Below are 24,683 nucleotides of genomic sequence, written 5' to 3'. Positions count from 1 at the left end.
CTTTGATCAGCAAATTTAGGGGGTCCCTTATTAAAATTGTTTATGCTACAGTTTATGTTTAAAAACTGTATAGTCACTGATATTAACATATTTTTTAACTCTGAAACTCTCAGCAACAACCTCAAAAGCCAAGTATCAGTCAGGTTTGAATAACGAGCTTGACTTGCTTTTGTCAAATAAAACCATACCAGAAAACACAGAAAAGGCAAGCTTGGATGTCTTTATTTTCTTTACATCGTCTGAAACAAATGATGGGAAAATGAATTCGTATCTCTGAGAAAATTCCACTAAAACTGAAAGACAAAAATGTATCCCTGATAGCGGGGTCTCTACTCATACCAGACCCCATGTCCCTTCACCGAAGCTGAGAAAACAAACAGCTCACATAGAAACATACACTTCACAGCTGGCATCAGTTAACCCTCAATCATTCACAAAGCTCTGGGTGCAACAACACCCTTCGTGAACAGGACAAACTGTCACACTGCCATTCCAGTAAGACTGGTTCCAGTAAGGCCAGAAGTTTACTTTCAATTTTGTTATGATTTCCGTATTTATTTACCTCACCTTTTTAAACATCAAGATATATGCAAGATCACTTATTTTGAAAGTACTGGCCATACGCATGATTGAAGCATGTCGGTCACCCCGCAGCACCAAACAATTTTTTCCCATTTTATATTTTATATAATCACTTAGTGCATTGCTCAAGATTTCCTGAGAATAGTTGCAGCACAAAAAAGAACACAATCTAAGGCAACTTCATCCCAATATATATTATATTTTACTATAAATCTGTACTAATATGCAGGAGGAAGAGTATTCAACATATGTGGGTTTTAAAGAAGTATCATCTATTTCAATCACAATCTTAAATGGAGTTAATGGACTAGACAATGAAGGTCAGATAAAAAGGCTTGAAGCTCTCAAAATCTCTTAGTGCAATTTAACTGGAAATAAAAAAATGATTTACTACTCAAGAAGGAGCGGATAGTGCACACAAGGCCAGAATAGCAAGACTGCCACAGCAGGTTTTGACTACATGAGTTTCAAGAAAACTGGAAATAAAAACACAACTGTGGCCATTTAAAGCCATTAATGTCTGCATTGCATCCTGCAACATGCCTTAACATACTGGTCTGGGGAAAGCACGAGGAAACTAAAAGACAGATCAGCTCAAAATGATAATGGCCCCTTTTAAACACAGTGATGGCTGATCGATAAGAACTGCCATGCATTCGTGTGATACAGTACTATATGTGTTGAATTAATGTCAGAAAAGCAAGCAGAAAAAGTCAAACAGTAAAGTCATTTTGTGTTCCAGTTACGTTTAAAGTTTTAAACCCACTTGACCTCATCTTTGCTCTGTTCCCTTCTCTGTGCCCCGGAGGATGGAATGTGCCTGTTTTATTGTGGTACCTGACGGGGTTAAATGTGCAAAGAATGCATTTGAGGAAGAATTGCCAAAAGAAGATATGTAGCCCATTAAAAAAAAAAAAGCATTTATCTATATGGAAATGTTGAGCTAAAATCTTGAGCGCAGTGCAGCTTGTTGTAAGACTTAGATGAGAAGTGGACCGTGATATGTGTCCAACGTTGGATTTGGTCTCAGAAAAAGAATTTCAGCAGAAGAGCCATAATAAATAACAATAAATAAATAAATACAGAAAACAGGGGCATTCATCCCTTCACCTTGCCCCTTTTCTTTTTTTTCAAAGAGCCCAAACGAGTGCATTGGAAGACTGAAATCCACAGACTTTGGGAAAAGAAGAATTGCCTTCAGCATTAATCAACATCACCTCATTGACCCAGACTTTGTCTATTTTGGTCAGGCATTAAACTCAGTGCTTTAAAGCTCTGAAACACACAAATATGGACGCAGATGCTTTATCATGGCTATTGAAAGAGTTGGGAAGAATCTTCTTTTCAAACCCAACATTGGCTACAATTCACTTCTCTCCTCCTGTTATCCTAAGATTTAAAAAAAAGGTTCAACTAAAATCTTTGGTTAAAGCACCAAATCAAAGCAAAGATTCTACCAAGAAACAATATGATAAAGAACATTATTGCTTTCAACGCATAGAACAAGTTTGATTAATTAGCCTATACTTGCACTGATCATCACCAGTGGGCACACAAACTTATTCTTGTTATCTACGTATGATATGACTTCTTATATGACTCCTGATATGACTCTGAATTGCACCTGAATCAATACGTTAAGTTGTAACTAAAATATACATCTTCAAACATCCCTCCATGCCACAGCTCTGGATTTTAGTTTGCATAGTGAAAAGCATCCCAGTAACCACACACTCAGCACATGAATGTCCAGCTAGAAAAATAAAATCAATCATAAAGAACCAGCTCAAACCAAAAATACATAAAATTAAATCAGCAAACGAGTAATAAATCTATAAGAGAAAACAGAATCAAATGCTAAGAGCCAGGTGACAAACATTTAAAATATCTCAGAAAACCCGTTTTCCTTTTTTTTTTTTTCTTCTTTTAATATATTTTTAAGCGCTCTTTAGGGGAGCAGCAGGTCATTAGTCCAGCCACCTGAGTGAGATTTTTTTTTGTTTTGTTTGTTTTTTTTACTGTGGATGCTTTACCACACAGACACACAAACATATTCTTTTTTAATTATTCTTCTTCCTCTGCTTCATCTTCTTCAATTTCATCTTCCACGTCATCCACCCATTGGCCACGTTGCGCAGCAGGCGAGTGGGTTCCTCCTGGATTTTCACCCTCTGCCTCCCTGCCCCTTCGCATCTCCAATCCTCTCAGGAATAGCTCAGGATAGCCAGCCAGCCTGTGAGGCCCGAACTGAGCCAGAGCTTGAAGGGCTTGAAGAGACCGCTCCCTCTCCCTCTCCCTCTCCCTCTCTACGTCACCTGCGTACATCAATGGAGGCCCGGCGCCAGACCCACTCACACCATCCAGCAATGAGGAGTGGACCTGTAAGGACAAAGCCTCCAGAGGGTTGGACTGCTCCCTCCTGCTGCCATCCTCTCTCTCAACCTCCATGAGCTCTAGCCCACGCCTTGGCCGGCGTGTGCGCTGCTCCAGGCAGCTGTGTCCCTTTCGGTGACGCTGGAGGTGGTCCTCTCGAACAAAGGCCTTGTGGCAGAGCGGGCACTCGAAGGGTCGCGCCCCACTGTGGAGGGACAGGTGGTTTTTGAGGTCGTACGAATGGAGAAACCGGGCAGGGCAGTGAGGACATGGGTAAGGACGCTCGCCTGTGTGTTTCCTCATGTGGATCTTCAACTTGTCATTCCTGAAGAAGAGGAAGAAGGAAAAATGAAGCAGAAGAGGTAAGTGATAGGAGCGGAACATGGTAAAACAATTAGATTCAGGCTACAATATATCTTTTTTTTTGTTGTTTTATATTTATTTACAAAAACTTCTGTACCGGGTGAAGCGAACACCGCAGGTAGAGCACTGGAAGGGTTTCTCTCCAGTGTGTGTCCTCATGTGTCGCGGTAGTTTTCCTGCTCCATGGATGATCTTCTGACAGACAGGACACTGCTGGGGTGTCTGAGACTTCCTCTTCCTTCCCCCTACCACTGCTGATGCCGCTGCTCCTTGCTCAGCTAGAGAGGTAGGTATAGAGGTGCTTCCTATCAGCATGCCATCATCGCCAAAACTCTCCATCTCATCATCTTCTGACAACTTGTCATTTGAGGGTGGGACAGGAGGTGGGTGGGCTATACGGGGGCGCTCATGCAGCCAGTGGTGGAGCCCTCCATTTAGTGTGACCCCTCCCCCTGGCGCCCTGGGATCGCCGTTCTGCCCAAGTTTGAGGCGAAGCTCCTCCTGTTCGGGGCTGGGAGGCTGGGTAGATGGCAGAGAGCGCAGGCTGTCGGATGCAGGTGAAGGGTGTGAAATGGGAGAAGGGGGTGGTGGGTTCAGAAGCGTGGAGTTGATGTGATGTAACCTAATTTTTTTCACCTTCTTTTTGTCTGTTTTTCTTCGAGACCCTTTCTCCACCCCGCTCTCTCTCTCCACCATCTTCTCAGTAGCCAGGTATTGGGCCCCCTGCTGCTCTGCTGTCTCCCCCTCTGCCTCTGCCGTCTCCCCCAGGATGTCTCTGCACGCATCAGCCACACACTGGATGCCCAGAAGCTGAGCCCCTCGCAACACATCTCTCATCCCTGAGCTGGGGATGGTCAGTGTGGCAGTGTAGGCAAACTCCAGCAGGGCGTCCAGAGCATCAGGTGCCACACAGTCCAGCTGGCAAACACTGAAACCTCCGCCACCCTCACCACCCCCCTCCTCTGTTCCAAACAACCGGCGGAAGTAGAGACTGACTGCAGCCATGACGGAGCGATGAGTTGGGTAGCGTGCCCCGCGGGACGTCAGGGTGAGGTCACACAGGAGCCCTGTCCTCCTCTGGTTATTGAGGTGGGACAAGAGCTCATTACTGTGCTCCGGGAAGGGGATCCCAATCAGACCGTCCTCTCCTGGAGACATTGCCACCTGCATAGAAGAAAAGGAAGCTCAAGTCAGTGGAGGGGCTGTGTTCTTAGCAAATTACACTTTGGTACCTGATTCAAGTTAATATTGAATAAAATTGGTTTAATTGTTTCATGAATTAGTATTAATCTCATTATATTAGCAGTCTCTAAGATTGAGAGATTACCCTTCACCTCTTTCAGAGAACCAAATGTAACCATTCAAAAAGTAAATCTTCAGTAGCATGTCTGACATAAGCAGTTCTCTTTCACATGAAGGACAATTTAAACCAGGCTTAGCAACATTTCTCCCCCCTTCATCCTCTTGTACTTTCTCTCCAAGATTACTAAATCAGGAGGCTGCAATTTTGAACCAGGGAGATGGGGGATGGGGCAGCAAGGCAATAATACAAAGGAGATGACAAAGCTAATGAAAAAGCACGAAGAGGAAGATACAAGTATCAGCGCAGGGGTGATATAAAGCCATTACGATTGATAATGCAGACGTGAAAAGAATGCAGGATTATGTAATATACTCTAGGAGCTGTAACCAAAGGCAAGTAGGTTAATTCCTGTGTGAAACCTTTATAGCATTAGCTGTTTGATTGAAATACCTGGAGAAAAACCAGAGGGACTAATGGAAGAGGAAGAGACGTAAGTAACGCAAACAGGGGAGAAGGAGGAAGTGACAGGCCAGAGTGGGTGAAAGGGGGGAGTATCAGTGAAAGAATGAGGAAGGGAAAAAACAGCAAGAGAAATACAACCTTTATGAGGACTCGTAAATGTAGGTCTCACACAAATGTTTAAAAAAAAAAAATGGATGTGCTACACCTACAGTTATTTGTTTAACATATTTAAGTTCAGTAAAGATTATCAACAGATATGAGCTGTGCAACTGAAGGTAGAATGTTATGATGCGAGTCAAATTAGGACAAGAACTTGCTCTATTACTTTGTGCGAGACATAACGAGGCCTGCTGGTAATAAGACCCAGCAACTCCCTCCTTTGGCTCCCTAAGCTCGCACCTCACCCTGTCCACACTATACCTGCTGAACAATATCTCTCACACACCTGAGCAGACCAGATTTTCCACAAACAACTCACCCTCCAGATTCCCCCTCCCTGCCCTTCATCTCCCTCCCATAGCAACTGGCAGCCCCCTGGCCATCCAATAACAGTGTTCACACAGTGCCCAGAGGGCTCTGTACAACGATGGTACATCCACCTGACTAACCTGCTCCAAAACACACCCTATTAAACACACACACATAACCTGAGGAGCACACAAACACACAATAAACATGCACACATACACACATTGCGTGCCAATATGTGGCTCCCCCCACCCACTATTGTTAGATTTATGTGATGATCTTAACACCAGCCTATTTAAAACACATACAGAAGTACTCCACCCATAGCAGATAAAAGAAAACCAATTAAATAAATACTTCAAGAACTTGCCAACATTTTTATGAAACGTCAAACTTTTTGATCCAACTCATCTGTCGACTCCATAGCAAATCTTCCCTTGTCATAAGCGTGTGAGCGCAAGTTAAGTCAACTGTTAATCCTACCTTGCCCGTCTTTATGGGTACGGGCACAGTCAGCTGGAGACGAGGCAGCGTGTGTCTCATGGCATCCATCTTTTTACTCTTTACAAGTCTTCTCCCTCACTTTCCTTCTCTCCGTCTTTGAAAACCACTTTTTGTTTCCTATTTCCTTTTACTCTTAGATGTGTAATTTAAAGGTCTGATCTCTCTGTCAGAAGTCGGGGTTAAGTGTTCATCCTTGGGGATGTCTACGTCTCTCGCACATTCTGTCACTCACTCTCCTTCCTGTTGTATCAAAAGAGGGTGCACGGTGACGAAAACAGATTTAGAGATACCCCTCCCCCCCAAGTCGCCTACGCGCCCCCTCTCTCCAAAACCCAACGGCCAATTTTCCGAACACTTTCCGATAAACATGATCTCCTCGCCGACCTCACCCTGTTCAAAAGGAGACCAGCAGGTAAAATGGGTAGTAGTGTGTCTACGGTCATGACGGGACTGGGGATAATGTAGAATAAATAACTTTCAGGCTTCAGACCACACACGGTTGGGCAGGAAGGAAAGAAACACATACAACCAAAAATACATCAGAAATAGCAATATGTTTTTAAGTCAACTACTCTAAGAATGTCAAAGATGAACAACCATGTAAGAACCAAAATCATATTGGCAGTATGAGTCATTTTACACCCAGGTACAAACATTCAGGTAGGTGCAATATGAGAGTTAAACCATAATACAGCATACTACAGAGAAAAACTGGTGCAGAAGGCTCTTCCTTTGAAACCAAGGCATGCTAAACGTCACTGACTGCCACAACCTGTACGGCAAATATTCACTCTTATTTTTCAAATGTCAAAGAATGAAATGACGATGACGGCAGGTCATGTGTCGGGACAACCTCTGATACAGAAAAATTAAGAAGTTAAGGGCCATATGGCTGCTTCGTCTTTGCCAACACAGACATATATTTTTCATCTTCCACTAGAGGTGAAGCAAAAAATGTAACGATTCATTAGTCAACAGACTATTTTTATAATGGATTCATTGTTTAAGCTACTTTCAAGCAAGGATGTCACACATTCTTTGGTTCCAGATTCTTACCTATTAGTTTTTATATGAGTGGAATCTGATTATCTGTGTGACAGACAAAACAAGCCATTTTAAGATGTCCCCTCAGCCTTTGGCCATTGCCATTTTCTGGCATTTTAGAGACCAGAGCCTTTTTTAATTAAAAAAAAAAAAAAAAAAAAAATCTATGCGTTGATCAATAATTCTACTAACTGTTAGTTTCAGTACATAGACGTGAATAATAATACTATCAGATACACAGATCATAAGAATGATAGTGGAAAAAGCATCATCGTTGGAAAAATTTCTCTTTGTAAACTCACTACGTAAGACTGTAGTACAAAGGATAAATGCATCCCCTGACCTTGTATGTGCACAGTTTGTTACTAATAATTGATATGTGCATAAATACACAATATATTATGTTTCGCCCAATTCCTGAAATGTTCTCAATAAGCAAAAAGTCATTAAAACCCCTAAAACAGAAATCTTCAGCAAGCAGTACAGAAACACGAGACACAAAGGGGTTTTAGGAGGAGCACACAGCAACGCACATTAAATTTCCGGCGCAGAGGAGAGAAAAAAAGTATCATGGGTGGTTGGTGGTTCGAACTTGTTATTTTAGGCATATTCCTTAGAACACAGACACGTTCGGAAAAAAGTAAGATTGCAAAGAAGTTGCAGTGATTCCCATCAATTTTCAGTCTGTCTGTGAGTCACTTAATACACATCATGGCATGCATGCGCGCACACACACACACACAGCACACTATTCATATCCCCCCTTCTTCCTCGTCACCTTGTTTCTGTTTTTGTTGCTAACCAAGGACATATCTGCATGAGCTGCTGAGTCTTGCAACACATAGTAACTAATATTAACCCAGCCCACAGGCAGATGTCACAAACTCTATTCATTTTGCATACAAAATAATAATGTCAGCTCATAACTATTATCATAGTCCATAATTTGTGGCATTTTAAGTTTATTCATGTTAATATAGCCCAGTACCTTAAAGTCAAATGATTGATGTCACTGTTTGCTTTTTGGTGGGTCATTTAATGTCACTGTAATTCTTGCCAAAAACATAAAACCACACAAATGCTTACTAATAAGTATTAAAAAAAAAAAAAAAAAAAAAATCAGCTATTTTTCCACATTTTATGCATCAAATGCTATAGATGTTGAGATGTTATCCTTCCAACAATTGTCTCTGATCTCTTTGCTTTTTGTTCTCACCTCCCACACTTTCAGTCGACGATGGAGGAATTCACCTCCTCTGCAACTCTACGGTTTCCTCATCCCTTGCTTTCATTATGTGCACACTCTTCCTCTCTCTTAACAACAAGGATTTAGTCTTTTGTTTAAAAATGCCAACAATCTCAAGATTTTTGTTCATTTTCTGAAATCTAACTGCTGGACCAAGTGTCACACAAAGGAAGCTACAACTTAGTTGTACAATCAAACCATAAAATAAAGAAAAACATCAAGTGAAAGAGGTTTTTAAAAGAATTCACTGAGGGTTCGTTTTTACTGAAAAGGAAATGGAAACTTAAATCCACCATAACTGTCCACTAAAACAACATAATACAGCTCATAAAAAAGAGACTAGTTTGTGAAGAGGCTGGAAAAACGACAGCCGCAGGATGAACCAAACCTGCACACAAAGATTTCTTCTTCAGTATGAAGCAGTCTATAGCGTCCATAATCTATATCATGAAATCCCACCGCACACACACAGTAAGACTGTGTGACGAATGGAACTAGAACTGTTAGTATTATTTTTATGGCTCTTATTTTCCATTAAAGGCTGTAAGTTTTCCCAGTCCACCTCAATTATATCAGGCTCCAGTGCTAAAGGGGAAAGTATGACTTTATACTATTCACAGAAACCTGCGGCTGAGAGGGAGAAGGAGAAAAGCTTTTATGAATTCTGATGTCAGATGTTTTCCAAAGTGGCTCTACGTGTATGTGTGTGTGTGTGTGTGTGTGTGTGTGTGTTTGTGTGTAAATTGGTTAATGTGAGCACATATGGTTGGTTGCATGAGTTGTGACGGCTGTGGCAGTACACTTAGCACTTGTGCCTGAAGGGCAAGAATATGGATGATTCTTTGATTTTCAAAGTTATAAATTAAAATTAACTGTAAATAGTAAAATTGTGAAATTTGACTTGTAAACCAGCAAAATTTAGCAACAGTTTCAAGTGTTTTTATGTCCAAAATATTAACGAGACATCATGATGTCTATGAGGATGTATTTCTAAATGGTAGCACCTCAAATTATTTATAAAACCTAGTCTACTTCTTACAGTAAAATCTGCACAATATGGTATGGTACTATATGTACCAAATATGGTTTATACAATAAGGTGTTGTCCATTCTGTACAGTAAATGAAACACTCCTCTAAGTGCGCACACACTGACACAGTCACACAAGCATCTATAGTGCTTTCACTGAGATACAATCCCACACCTGAGACGTTGATTACAACCATAACATAACAAATGATGATGCTAAACAGCTACTACTGCAACAAAAGAAAAAAAAAAAAAAAAGAAAAAGAAAAAAACAGCAGCCAAACTCATGGAAAATAAGATTCATGTTCATACCGTTTCTCCTCCACACATTCGTCTTCCTTTCACCACTTTTCTTCTCTGTGACAAACAGATGTTAAGGGTTAAGAAAGATTTTACCCTCTTTACACCTCTCTTATTTGGGGTAGTGTGTAGAGTTTTGGTACTGGGACACCTTCGCTGAGGAAGAGTAGGGGAGGAGGAAATGGGGGGATGAGAAGAGATGAGAGTACACACACGTCTGCCAAACCAACACTGCTGCTGCCTTCAGCCCAGCAGAGCACTCTGAGTGCAAAACCTTCGCATTTAAAGTCAGAACTGTGCCGCAAAACTACACAGAAATACTGGCTGCGCGGTAAACGGACACATCCAGGTCTTCTAATAATACGGCTCATCTCTGCTGGGTGATAAAACACAAACTCCACCCACGTCCCAACAGTTCCCTTCAGACCAAACATTTGCATCCCACCAGTAGATATAAAAACAGACGCGACCAGGGACAATTTGAATCTGCATTTGAATTTGTCAAAGACAAGACTTGAGACACCATCATGATAATTAGAACGATTGCACCCTGTCATGACTGGACTGAAGTAGAAATTTTAAAAAAATGAATGTAAAAAAGAGAAGTCCACTCAGCTGGTGTTACTCAGCAGACCTTTCTGTCTTTTATTCAAGAAAGACCTTGCAAACAAACCATCCTCTGTGCTTACTGTAACTGGGGCATTATGGTTTGTGTGTGTGTGTATATATGTGTGTGTGTGTGTGTGTGTGTGTGTGGACGCATGCGCACATTGTGGTCTTAGTTCCAAGAACACATTACATTATTAATTTGGCTGGCAGAGCCGAGGCCCTTATCCCCTCGCCCTCCCACACCACAATACTCGAGCCTACACTGCGAGCCAGTTTGCATGCCAGACCTGAACGCCAGTGTGAATCTGCTGGAGGATTATCAGCTTATCGACACATGATAGGTTTCGGTGCACGCTCTGCCCCATAATGTTCAACAATGTCTGCCCTGAAATTACATAAAGAAAATTATAATTTTATCATATCTTATTTTATCTCAATAACTTTAAGTAAAAACCTTAAAATTAATGAAACCCCATTTTGGGGATTTTCAGAAGATATTTGCACACAGAAAAATAGGACGATATTCACTCACATATTTCAATGCTGTATATTAATTATGTTGCTATATTGCCCTGAACAATGCAATCAGGATGCTACAGCTAACATTACATTTTTTCCAGGTTAAATGAGGAGGGGCTCTGCTGCTTGGTGACCTGTGACTCACAGAGAAACAAGCTGTAATTTTATGCTGTTTAATGTTGTTAATCCTACCTCAGTGTTGTTTAATTTAATGTCAGTGTTTAATGTCATAATGTTCCTTTGTGGTGGTGGGTATTACTGTCTAGGCCACTGCCACTAATCCTTGTGTATTTTAAATTTCTATCACATTCAATTTTATGTGTGTTTTAATGTGTGTAAATAAACTGCCTTCTAAGGGACAAATAAATTGAATTGAATGAAATATTTGTGTGGCATATCAGTGTTGTTCATTAGGCTGCATGTTTAAGGTTTAAAAAAAAAAAAATACACAGTGAAATCAAAATTCAAAGATTTCCTGTATAAAAATTTTGCATATTTTCTTACATATATTTTGTAAAGTGACTTCTCATTTACAGTTTTTTTTTTTTTTTTTTTTTTTAACTAAAGAAATATTTTGTTAACACTACAAAAATAAAAACATATTTATAGTGTGTAACATTTCTGGCACGTCTGCCACAGTGAAAGGAGGAGAGAGCAGGAGCAGGAAAAGAAATCAATCTGAGGTTGGAAAGAGGAAAACTGTCTGAAATTTGAGAAGAGACAACAAAAGGAACATGAGGGAGGTATGTTTTCTAAATACACACATGTTCTTAGAAATCATACAAGCAAAAGGAGGGTATGGGGGAGGAGAAACACATGCGAGTGAGTGAATGGGGAGTGGGTGTAAAGATATTCTGAAAGATAAAGCACAGAAGAGGGGAGGTTAAGACAGGAAAATCTAGTCCCGGCCTTGAACAATCTGTGTTAGCGAGGAGGCATGAAACAAGAGTAGGGAGAGTTAGGTTACAAGAGGGGGAGAGAGGGGGAGACAGAAAAAGAGAAGGGAGAGGAGCCGTGACATGACGACTGGGAGATAAACTGAGCAATCGAGCAAGAGGTGAACAAATGCACGCAGTCACAGGAAGTAGCAAGAGTCCCTGCAGGTGTGTGTGAGTGTGTGTGTGTGCAGATGTCTGAGGGAAAGATGTGGTAGCAACCACCTCTATCATTAGCATCACCAAAAAGGAGTTTCACCCTAAGATGGAGAACACACACAGATGTGTGAGAGAGACAGCCTGCTGACAGAGTGGTTTCATACTTTCTCTCTCTTAGCTCCTTATCTGGTCAGCAGTTTTTACCCCCAACACTCTACATCTGTGAGAGTGAGCATCAGTGTGTGTGTGTGTGTGTGTGCGCGTGTGTGTGGGCGAATCACATATTGCACCCTGCATCAACTAATATGCAAGAGTAGGACAGAAACTTTCTCTTTGCAGAGTATGTGTGGTTTTTTTTTTTTTAAGATGTTTATATATCGTCGTGAGATGATGGTGACGAAGACGATTTCTTCCGAGCAGGACAACTGATTACACTGTATGTGAAAAACTGTAATGAAAACAATGAGAGAGTGACATGATTACTGTCAAGCATACAGTAATTCGCCAGCACACTTGCTGTAACTCAGCGGGGGTGTTTTAACATGTTGGTCCAACGTGCAAACAAAAGAAGTCTGTAGGTGTGATCATGGATCAGTGCACCAAGTAAGTCAGGGTACAATCGTCCTCAGGTTGTGCTGCAATTCATCGAGTGCTGACATGAGAACTAAATAAAGAGAACCATTTATATATGTACTTCTGGGACGTATATCATTTTAAAGACTGATTTTGACAATATTCGCAGTAGGTACAGTAGGAATGCTCAGTAGTATCTTGAAAGTCACTTTTCAGTCAAACTTTCCAGAGAGGCCAATATCAAACTCCTACAAATCTGTGCCATAGACACCAATAAAACCAATGTAATTTCTTTATTTGAATACATTTCTTTTTCTGTGAGTATGTGGGGTCATATAGAGCTATGCAACAAGTAGCAAAAAACTATTTCCCACTTCTATCAGATTCTTTTATTACTGTAGAATTAAATTTGGCAGTTTTTATTTTATGATCCACTTTCAATTTATATAAATCTTTATAACATTTTGTTTGGATTCTCAATGAAAGTTATGCAACAGTTGAAACAGAGAATTGTATAAAAATGTATGTATAATTAATTGTATGCATGCGCGTGTATGCATCTGCAGGTGGACAACATGACTAGCTGACAATATAATTCAATCTGTTTCTGTAGAATTAATACATTTGTGAAAATTTATTAATTTTTTCGGATGTTGGAGACACACATTTTTTACTCTATGATCACTTTTAAGGGTACCCTGTTTTCTTGTCCATCTAAAATAACCTAATACAGCATTGGTACATAAACACCTAAGAACACCACAAACTCTGACTGCAAATCTGAATCTACAACAACTCAACCAAAAAATTCAAAATACAGTCACTCAAGCAAAAATACTATTTAGGGTTTTTTACCCCTAACAGACACTATAAATACATAAATGGATGTTTTTGTGTCAGTTAGTGTGGGTGTAGTCATGTGTGCATGTCTGTGTTTAAAAATCTGAGGATGTTTGGAAGATACTGCTTCTTATTATTGTTCCCTCAGTTGGTGTGACGGGGTGATTGGTTTTGGAGAACTGGTTGGATGAGGTGAATAGGGATCTGCCTATGAACTGCAAAGACCAAATATAAATGTATTCAACGTAAGTGAAAATGTCTTTCAACTAAAAGAATATGAGGGAGGCTGTAGAAAAGAATAGTTTTTCAACTTAACTTCTTAGCTTACAACTACACTATCTATTGATAAGAACACCTGCTCAGATACATGACATTGTTGCTGTGAATGCGTGCAAGCGCTTGTCGACTACATTAAGTTGCCACATCACTGGGAGGGTCTCGACAACTGCTGCTCTCCCACTCAAATGACCTCCCATTTAAGGTGAAGATGTTGCAAAAGCACTGGACACACACACACACACACACACTCACACAGACAAACTCAGAGAGAGAAATGTCGCAAAACTAACTGATCCTGATCAGTTTCCTCTTCCTGTGCCGACCACTAGAACAGATGCAAAGATAAATAGCAAACTGACACATAGAAAATAAGCAGAAATAGCTCTGGAGTATATTAAGTGGAAAAAAAAGCAGTTCTATAGAGGGAGAGAGAGGCAAAAAGACAATTAGAGGGTATGAGTTATAGATGTGTCACCTTCCTGACAAATCAGCTTGACGGTATGGCAGTGATACAGGGAGGGGAGGAGACTGCTTGTTTTTACTGTAACACACAATCCATGAATTATATCAGAATTTCAGAATAACTACAGGGAGGACCTTCTGGTCCAGCTGACTGGTGCACGACTGCGTCACCCACTGTTACTGTGTCAAAAAAAAAAGTTAGGAACCTGACAAGTGAGTAAGTGCATAAATGATGGCAGACATTACATTAAACCGATAACATTTTTTCATGGCTTACATCTCACAGCAAAAATATCAACCGTGTTTTTTACAATTTACATTCTGAGAGGGAGGGAAGAAGTGATGTAAAGAGATGTGTATTTTATTAAACAAGTTTAGTGCAAAAGTAAGATATTCAAAATATAATGATCTTTGTTTTGTTTTTTTTAAATATTGGCAAAGAATATTCTTTATTTATATTATTATATATTTATATTCTTTCTTTCCAACACTGATGGTATGCAGACTTTTGGAATAAAAGCCTGCTTTTTGCTGCTGGAGTTCCCCTTTGAATGGCACACAAGAAAGGGGTCAGTTTCAGCAACACTGACTCCCTTCGTCTGCTCATGTTTGGGTGTTTATTCTCACTTTCCCTGAAGTGTTTTTTCACTGTACCTATTTATGATAACCGCCCGCTCAGTGTGTACAGAAACAATTGCACTGTTACTAGAAGAGCTGAATCATGATAACTCTGTTAGGCTGCAGCTTTTTCTCAAGTCTTTTTTTTTTCCCTCTTTCTTCTATGAGTCTTTACAAGAAAAAGAAGAGTCATGGCCACCTGCTTATTGGTTAACACAGGGTGGCGTGGGATGTGAGCCTGGTGGTCGAGAGCGAGGGAGGGCTGTCAAATGCTACAGAAACTCATGACTGAAAAGAGGAAATGGCAGATACATAACTTCCTCTATTGACACAGATCAAGTGGGGGCAAGACTCAACTGCAGTAGCAAGTAGACTGGATTACGGACACCATGTAGTCACCCTAGTGCCATCACTGCCTCGGTGTGGAGAAACAACTGCCACATATGGTGAAAACACACCATCTGCCCAAAGGTCAAAGGATATGGTCCTGGTTTATGTGCATACTTAAAGGGGACTTCCAGGCATCCATCCGCTAAGATACAGCAATGAATTAATTGCAAGATCATTACAACAATAACCCAGTGAATTAAATATAGACATTTTACTTTCCTCAATTTCTTCCGCTAAATGACTGCAGAGGTGTAATTTCTTTTTATTTATTTATTTAGCATTAATACAAATCTACGCAGGAAAGGGGAATTGAGATATTTTCTCGGAACAATAGATGGGGGCGACGTACACCTGAGAAAAAGGTGAGACGCCTACAGTTATTAGGGGCAAAGTGGGAAATCTTCACTTCTTTCAACTCCCTCTCTCTCCCCACCTTCCTCCCACTCAGTCGGTTTGCATGAAACTGAAAGACCTGTGTCTGAAAAGGGGGAATTTATATGGGCTCACTTGCCCTAATTAAAGCATTTCCTGGAACTGTGTGCATGCATCTACATCTGTATGTCTACATGCATGAAAGTGTGTCTGCATGTGTGTGTGTATGTGTGTGTGTTCCTCGCCTGACAGACCACTCAAAGTCACTTCCCTCTACCCACTAGTTCACGGACACATGGTAGTCACACTCCAGCAAAGCTATGGTCACATGGTTTGTCACACCAACTTGCCCACCTCACACACAAACACATGCAGACAACTTTGAGTGTCAATAACTATATGTAACATTACTTTTATAATAAATTTTCATCACCTCTACAAGACAGAGCATTGTTTAAATACTATAAATTTATGGTAAAGCATTTTAAAATACTAATTAAGCAGGTAAACATTTTCATTTTGCTTCTCATGACAATCAGCAGTAGTCATGAATTAGATAAATGCAGGTTGTTTTAGATTTTTATTTGTTTAAATAATATATAATTACCAAATTATCTGCATGCCAGAGTGTGAAAGGAGTGCATTATATCTAGTTGGAGATGCATCATACTACATTGATTTTGAATGGGTTTGTCTGGGTTAACTGACACCATTGAAATTTAACTTAACTGTAAATAATATAAAGATTTAAAGATCAAAATATTCTTTTAGAGACGTGTGTACGACACAGTCTTCTCAGTAAGTTGATCATTTGAAGAAAGGAATATTTAAAATAAGAATATGTAATGAGATCCAGTTTTGTGTCTTAATACAGGATGAAAATGTATTATAGCCAAGGGTTTCTTTGGCTAAAAAATACAATTTAACCTTTATAAAAGCATGAAATACAGTCTGTGGGTGAGAAATGCCACAGTAATATTCTTTATTCATTATTCTGTGGGGTAAGACAAATCAATTATTACTATTTATGACTTTGGATGGCTTTCTGTGCACTAATACAGTACATTATTGGTAATAGAAACCAGAAATTTTGCTATGGGTTGGTCAAAAATAATAATAGTATCCATGGTAGATTTACAATTCATGTTTTTTTTTCCAGCTGTGTATAAACTGCAGGTTTTTAAATTCGCCAACATAAAGTCAGCCCAAAGCTGAAGAAACCGTGAGTATGGAGGAATGCTTCCTGCGCTGTGTAATTTAGCCTATTGTTGTAGTATTGTCAACAAGGCTTTGAAGCATCTCAAAAGCACTGCTGCTTTGTGCTTATTGTCCAACATAATAAAAACCTATAAATATCATCTGCCTCTTTTAAACACAAGGGTTTATTTTTGGCATTGTTCCTGAGGCATTTTTAAAAGCTGATTGCAGTTATAGAGCGTCTGGAGCCGACAAACCACAGAGGAGTTAACTTCCAGGTTGCCTATAAAATATTTAAATGCTTGACCACTTTATTCAGCTCATATTTTTTCCCAAGGATGGGGAATGCTTTTGAAAAGCTCCACCTCTGTACCAGAAGCCCCTCCCATCCTTTATAACCGTGTTTATTGAGGTTTGACCCCCACAATATTGTGTTTGTAGTGTAAGCTGTGGCAGTGAAGCTAAATATATGCGACATGCTCAAGAAAACGTATACACATTTGGCCGTTCTGGGTGATTTGTGTCAGGGAAATTAGTCAAGCCCTATTCTAAGTACATCAGGTATCTCATTTGTATTAGAGAAAAGGTGGGCTGAGCCTGGCAAATGATCTCAGTCTGTTTTCAGCAATTTAGGAACTGACTGAACTTGATTCATTCATATATAAAGCTCTCTATGGATGGGGGTTATGGCAGGTTTGCTGTTGTTTTAATGCAGAAATTAATGCTTTTTAATGAACAAAGTATTTTAAAAATATCCTCAGTGTGCTCCAGTATATGAAGTTTGTTGGGTTATTTTGCTGCTTTAACATCATCACATCATTGATGTACTTTAATATGCAGAATGTTACGAGTTTCAGATTTTTGATTTATATCAGCAGAGGGTGTAAATATAAATTCATATAATTAGAATATAATCTATAATAAATTAATATAAATTACCATATACATATGCCCTTATGATGATACATTTATTTTAGGATGAGGAAATAGAAAATGAAATTTCAGTATAGTTGTAGTTACAGTTACAGCTTTGAGGCCAGTCACACAAATATATGTGTGTTTATTGGTGCCATCACAGGTATTTTGGTTTCTCATGCACGCTGACTGAATCCTGGGCAGCTTCAAGGTGTCACTATGTGTCAAGTGTTTTTCATACTCCTGAAAAGCATCTGTAATTCCTTCCTCTACACACCATACTAATGTCAGTACAAAGACGGCTGCATATGAGATATGAACTTCCTAAAACTGACAATCGTGCCCACTTCATGCGCCAGTCCTCTTCTGTGTTAACACCTCAGTTTGCTCCACTACAAGTGCCTGATGCTTTGGCAAATATCTTTTAAACCCCTCTCTCAGGTTTGCTTGAAGCCTGCTAAATCCCTAAAGTTAAGATAATCTTTGGCCCATTGTTCATCTAGGAGCTGAGATTTTAAAGAAAACAGTGAGCTTAGCAAAATGGCTGAAACCATAAATTAAAGTCTGAGATGAAAAAGTGAATATAAATGAAAAAGTGAGGTGCAGAGATTTAAGGCACAATATATAAAATAGTGTATGGTGTAAGAGTCCTACCTCCAGTCCATAAACCCAGGAGAAGACGGATGCCTGCTTTCTGTCTCTCGCTCGTCCTCCTCGTCTTTGGTTCTTTGCCCAGAGGTCAACAGAGGTCATTCACCTAAGGGGAAAAGGCAAGAAAGGATTAAAAAAATTAAACATATTTAAGAGGAGCGTTTCTCATACCAAGATGGGGAGTGTGGAGACTAAGAGTGGGACAGAGATGTGTGGAGTCATAAACCACATCAAGAAAATACAAAGCGCATGTTTGTTTTTTCGTTTGTAAAATAGGTTAGACTTTGCTACAATTCGTGTGGACACACACACACACACACACACACACACACACACACACACACACACACACACACACACACACACACACACACACACACGATCATATGATGCAGCAGTAATTGCAGTGGAGTCGCAGGTTCTTGTAAATGAACAGAAAAAAACCACGCTGATAGAAACCGACTGCTTCCTACTTTGACTTCTTTGGAAAACAAGTTCTCCAACAGTCAGTAGGGTTGGGAAAGCCCACGCATACACACACTTTTTCAGATGAAAATTATTACAAACATACAACACTGCACTCTCTCATGATTAAAAAGATGCAGGAAAGTGAAAAAGTGTCCATGCGTCTGTGCAAAACTCAAACTACACTACACGATAAAGAAATGTCACAGGGAAACAGATACACATTGCGTGATGGAGGTCATGTCAGGACAGCAGGAACGAGAGATGAAGCACAGATGTCTAATTATGTTACAGACTTAAACTGAAGGCAAACACCAAATTGGCATTAAGAATTTATTTCTAAACTTTGATGGCTCTTCCATGTGTTTGTGTGTGTGTGTTGAGTGGGGGGGGGAATCCCAGTGTGAGAAATCATTAGAGACATTCACTCACACTGTGGTGGTATGTTACCCTGGCACAGAAAAGAAAAAGAAAACAAAAACGATTCAGACTTTCTCTTCTCCAAACTCGTCTTCCCTTCAGTCACAAGCCTGCCCACAACTGGAGACCATAGACGATGTGTCAGCCTTCCACTGGTGTCCCTCAGACACTGAGGTGTGAGAAAAACACACAGCACCTTCAGCTACACCTGAACCTAGAAGGCATGAGACATTATCTACCTGCATGGACGCCTGGAGATTTAACCAAACAAGCTGTGCCCAAGACAGGGAAACCAAACCCAAGCCAGTTGAGCTTGTTAGGCCGGTCTGTCAGAGGGGCGAGTCAGCACAACAACGCATTTACCTTCATAATGACACACACACACACACAAAAAGCCCACTGGCATGACAGCCTCCCCACCCATGAGACACTGGAAGCCTTATCCTAACATTACAGCCCAAGCACATCCTATTGTAGCACAGGATTAAAGTAAAACACTGGGTGCACCGCGGGGAGGGTGATGATGGTGGTAATGATGATTAACAGACCACTGAAGGGAGATCATTAAGGTTCAAGAGACTAAATCCAGCAGATCCAATGCGCCTGGTGCCCACGGGCAGCGCAGAGGCAGGTGATGTGCGTGAGAGCAGGTTAGGTTTTGGATGTCAGCCGGTGTTCTCGGCTATAATTAGCAGCCGAGTCTCTAGAAACGTCCCCGCCGACCCCGCAGTCATTCTCTCTCTCACCTGGCCGCCGCGCACACACCCACGTAACTAACGGCGGCATCGTTTTATGGCTAAGCCCAAAACCGAAACGCGCCCCGGTTGTAAAATAACGGGGGATAAATGTCGACGGGAGTTACCGAATACCCGTGACGTGGTAGTCCTCCCGTGACCCCGATCAGAACCGGGAAGGAGGGAGGAGGGAGCCTGTAGGTTGAGGCAAGCCAGTGCTGCCACGGCAGACATGTCCCTTAAAGCACATTTAACTTATTGCTGCGTTAAAGTTTTCAGTCATTTTGACAGCGGGCAGGTGAAGCGGTTACCTGAGTGCCGGTGTGCCACCTGTCCTGACTCGTCGCCTCCCACCTGACCGGCCTCCACACTTCCTGGACTATTCCGTCCCACCCTGCGTACTTCTTCTTCTTCTTGATCCTCTCAGTTCTTGTCTTTTCTTCTCCGCGGGGGGGTCTCTGCTCCTTTCCTTGCTCAGCTCGACACCCGGGACCTTTTATTCTTCTCTGAACCGTGCGTCGGCGTTTTCTCGTTGGTCCTCTCTGTGCAGACCGCCGGCTCTCTGGGCTGCTCTGACCCCCCCACGTCTGCTGCCTCCGCTGGCCCACTCCGACTCCCTGCTCCTCCTTTCTGAGAACCAGGAAGCGGCTTGCCCTACTTACACCCAGCCGCGGATTGGCTCTGGCAGGGTTGGAGAAGAGACCGCCGGGTGGGCAGGGCACAGGGGAGGGAGGGAGGTCCGGGAGGGAGGGAGAGGACGGAGGGGGTCCGGCTGTGGTGCGATAGGCCAGCGGCGGTGTCTGTCGCGGTGTAGGTGGAGGAGGGAGGAGAGAGAGGTGGGTAGGTTTGGAGACCCCGTTCCTCCTCCTCCTCCTCCTCCTCTTTCGCCTGGGCATCACCACGCAAAGGTGGGACGAGTCTCACAGCGCGCAGCGTAAGCGGATTGAAGGATGTCTGTTTATTTTCTTGCTTGAAAGAATTTTCCTTTGAAATAGACTCAGCCCCCACCCCCCCACCCCCCATCCTTCTCGTGAGTCAACAGTATCCCCTCAAAAGCCAGCTGGAGTTGACCACGGAGCCTGAGGTAGAAGCAAACCCACAACAGGTGCCTGGACTGAGGCTGGCGGATGATTCAAGTTTAAACGGAACCCGTTGTGATAAATGAAACTCTTAGAGGATGTGTCACATCCAGTGTGAGGGCAGAAAAGGGCAACAGAAGAGCAGTAGGGACTTTCTATAGCTAATGACTTTTTTGTGAATCAGCTAAAAGAAAAACCTATGGCCTCAGTGAGTGCGCAGAACAGTAGCCTATGAGTATTGTTTTCCACAGACATAAAAGCGAGCTACATATATATGAATTTGAGACACAAGCACTAAACAGGAGCTTCACAGCAAAAAAAAAAAAAAAAAAAAAAACTCAACTTCGAACAGTAGTGTGTATGCATCCTGTTTGAAGTGGTTATGGGAATCACCTCGCTCTTTCAATCTCTGAATCTCATCCTCGCCTACTGCAGCTCCTGGAGTGTGTGCTGCTGGGGTTTGAAGTGAAGGTGCAGGAAGTCTATATATAATTTTGTGGTGAGCTCAGCCAGCCCACCCTTTACCACCCCCCTAACCTTAAATCTCTGCTTGTTCTGTGGCTACATGTGCACCACATGTTCCATAAATGCAACTTATTTCCCTTGTTCATACCTTTTTAAAACAGCGGTTCTCAATCTTGGAGTCGAGACCCCCTTAGGGGTCACAAAATAAACGCGCTCCATGCTGAACTCAAAATCACACTGTTTTAAAAGTACAAAATAAATCTATTACTTAAAGCATTGAAAAGAGAAAAATATAGCCTATTAAAAACTATACATTTTTATAGGCCTACAACCTATTATTACTGGATTATATGATTATTATTATGGATGCAATAAAGTGTAATCATTTATTTAAAGTTGAAATAGGTTGAGGTGAAGATAAAATTAACTATTTCATATACTGTTTGGTCATTTATTCAATAACAATTTCCAATTTTTGTGTGTAAAACCCATCCATTCATTATCTATACCCGCTTATTCCTAACCAGGGTCATAGGGATCTGCTGGAGCCTATCCCAGCTCTCTTTGGGTGGAATGCAGGGGTACACCCTGGACAGGTCACCAGTCCATCACAGGGCCACATAGAGACACACAGAAACAAACAACCTTGTGTGTAAAAATCTTAATCTACAAAGTGAACAGTAGCTATCAAACCTATGCTGAGGAGGAAAAGGTACAATATTTTTCTCAGAAGTAGAAATTCTTCAGTAAATACATATATCACAAAATTGTATCTAGGAAAGTTACTTGAGTATTTAATTGTACTATTTTTATTGGGGAATTCTGGCTATTTTTACCTCTCAGTGCCTCTAAAAACCTTTCAAATGAATCTGTGAAGGCAAGACAATCAGCCTCTGACATGGGGTCATGAAAAGACATGGTAAGGTTTTAAAGAATAAGAGGAACAACCTGAAGGGAGGCCCTCCAGTCTATTTGTGGATGAAAGATTTTAGTATGAAATCAGTCCAGTTTTTAAACTTGAAGGACACATTAACACCGACTGTTGCTTTTAACATGTGATGTAACACTGTAGTATAATGAGGAATAAAATAGTCTAAATTGTGAGTTTTAGGGCCCTCAGACTCTCTCTCTCTCTGTTTAGTTTATTTCTAGTGCAGGCTCAGAGCAAAGACCTCAGAGTGTGCTTCCGAGCCAGAATGACAGGCAGCAATTACAGTCCTGTTTATCCCCCCACCTATTTTCATGGCTGGTAATCCAGGCAGGTCTGCCATAATTAACCTTTTCCAGACTGTGTCCTTGCTTTACAGTGGCCTCCCATCTATACATTACATTTTCTCATTGCTCTCCTATTTTCTCATGTTAAAAATACTGTACATAAAGTAATAGAAATTGTGATAAATGCCCATTTGCCAAGTATGTGCCTCAGATTATTAACATGGCATCGCCATCTAGTGGTCGATGTGCAGCCAGCAGGCCTGAATCTGCTGGATCGAGGCCTCCATCGCTAAGCTTCTCTATTTCTGTGCTGTGAATGAGCAGATACATGGATAAAAATACAGCATGTTTACTTCAGTGTGCTTCTCTTCCACACTGTGCAGATTCACAGTTCCCTCTCGATTAAAATGTCAATACAAGTCCTAAACACTATCTGAACATGTATGTATGTACAGCAACAAGGCAATCTTTCTATTACTCACACATTTATGCTGCTTTGTGAGACCCAGCAAGGGGCTATTCAGTGAGGGTGGAAATAATAACAGGTGTAAATCCAATATGTTAATGTCTCTTAACTTCTGGAGGTGAAAAATAATTCATCACTGCCAACACGGGCTGAAGGGCTGTTAAAAAACCTCTTGGACATTAATGAGAGGTAAGGGAAAATAAATGTGCATGAGGGAGACTGAAAGTTATGAGAAGCGTAGGAGAGATAGGTGTGTAATCTACCCTCCTCAAGGCTGATATTCATTTAGTTTCCGTCAAGACCGACAGAGATTTGTGTCCCCTGCATTTCATAAGCTTAACCTTGGATCTGAGTGTGCCTGCCCTCTGCTGAGAGGTTACAGGATTAGGGCTGGAGATCCAGAAGCTGCACAAGTAGCAGAGCAGGGACTGGGAGGCAAAGCCAGAATGAACAGTTCTCAACTATTCAACTTTAGTCTTGCAAGAAATTATTTTAGCTTAATCACCAAACCCTTGAATCCCAAATCCTCTGAGATCATGTATGCATCCAATTCTGAGTTAACAGGGTTATGTTTGAGTGAAGTCTTAAGTTATACACAGTGTACTGATTATCCATCCTGGTAATCCATCCAACCAGAAAATGTGCACAAGACAGAATCAGTTCACCCAAATTATATGAACTGAGAGCAGAAAGAGCAGAAATGCATGGTGGAAAGTAGCATCTAAGTAGAATTTTGAAGTACTTTTGTACCACAGTACTTGAGGATTTAGATTTCCTTCTCTTTTTTAATCTCATTTCACCACAATCAGGGAAGGAAATATTGTAATTTTTTACTTTTTTACTATTTTATTTAACAGCTATGGTTATTATTTATTAAAGGCCTGGATGACCAATAACTTTCTACTTATTCTACTTAATTTAACTTATAAGTTAAATTAGATACATTTTAAACTATTTTGGCTTTTGAAGACCCCTTACAAAAAAGAAGTTGAGACCCCAATTTCTTTCCCAATCTTCTCAAAAAAGGTACAGGTCCAAAGATCTAAAGTTTCACAAATATTTCACAAAAACATCATCTTCTCAAAAACAGCCCCACTACTCTTCATTATGCACATATCTTTCATTAGAAACACTTATTGCTGAAAAAATAGTCCTTATGAAAACTGTTGACAAGGGCCCGTTTAGTGGTTCTAATGGCTTCTTGGTGATGGTTAGTTACAGATACCAGCTTAAAATCTCTATTTAATATTTTCTTTGACACATTGGAGGCAGGTGAAGTGAAAATAAACTAAATGTAACCGGATTTAAAATCTCTCTAATCTGCATTTTAAATGTCAAAAAGTCCAAGTCATCACCATTTGAGTTTGTGTTGTACTACAAATCAATATATGAAATTACATTTACAGTTACAAACATAAATAGAAACAAGACATGCAAGCACACAATAAGCTGCTGCCTCAACACATTCAACAAGATGATATCTAAATCCACTTTATTCTTGCATCCAGATATACACCATCATCATCTTCATTACGATTATGCTCATCAAGAATATCATCATCATCACAATCATAAATGCTTAGTGCCACACTCGTCATCATTTGGACTGCATTGTTTGCTATTTTTTCTGTTCGAAAGCTAAAGCT

General features: G+C 40.8%; 1 protein-coding gene across 2 annotated transcripts; it reads right to left on the bottom strand.

Moving 5' to 3' along the window:
• Nucleotides 1-199: 199 nt before the first annotated feature.
• Nucleotides 200-20,259, bottom strand: zbtb7b (zinc finger and BTB domain containing 7B). 2 transcript variants are annotated; one of them, XM_026317221.2, is made up of 4 exons: nucleotides 20,124-20,259; nucleotides 18,197-18,299; nucleotides 3,416-4,482; nucleotides 200-3,280 (listed from the first exon to the last, which is right to left on the bottom strand). In XM_026317221.2, exons 2-4 carry the CDS (start codon nucleotides 18,293-18,295, stop codon nucleotides 2,647-2,649), a joined length of 1,800 nt encoding a protein of 599 aa, XP_026173006.1. In that variant the 5' UTR covers nucleotides 18,296-18,299; nucleotides 20,124-20,259; the 3' UTR covers nucleotides 200-2,646. The 2 variants fall into 2 exon arrangements, with proteins under 2 accessions (XP_026173006.1, XP_026173007.1); XM_026317222.2 differs by lacking the exons at nucleotides 18,197-18,299; nucleotides 20,124-20,259 and adding an exon at nucleotides 6,035-6,272.
• Between the last annotated feature and the right edge of the window lie 4,424 nt (nucleotides 20,260-24,683).

The sequence above is a fragment of the Mastacembelus armatus genome, chromosome 16, assembly GCF_900324485.2.
Source record: "Mastacembelus armatus chromosome 16, fMasArm1.2, whole genome shotgun sequence".
Taxonomy (NCBI): Eukaryota; Metazoa; Chordata; class Actinopteri; order Synbranchiformes; family Mastacembelidae; genus Mastacembelus; species Mastacembelus armatus.
This window is presented reverse-complemented; position numbering and strand designations above follow the sequence as displayed.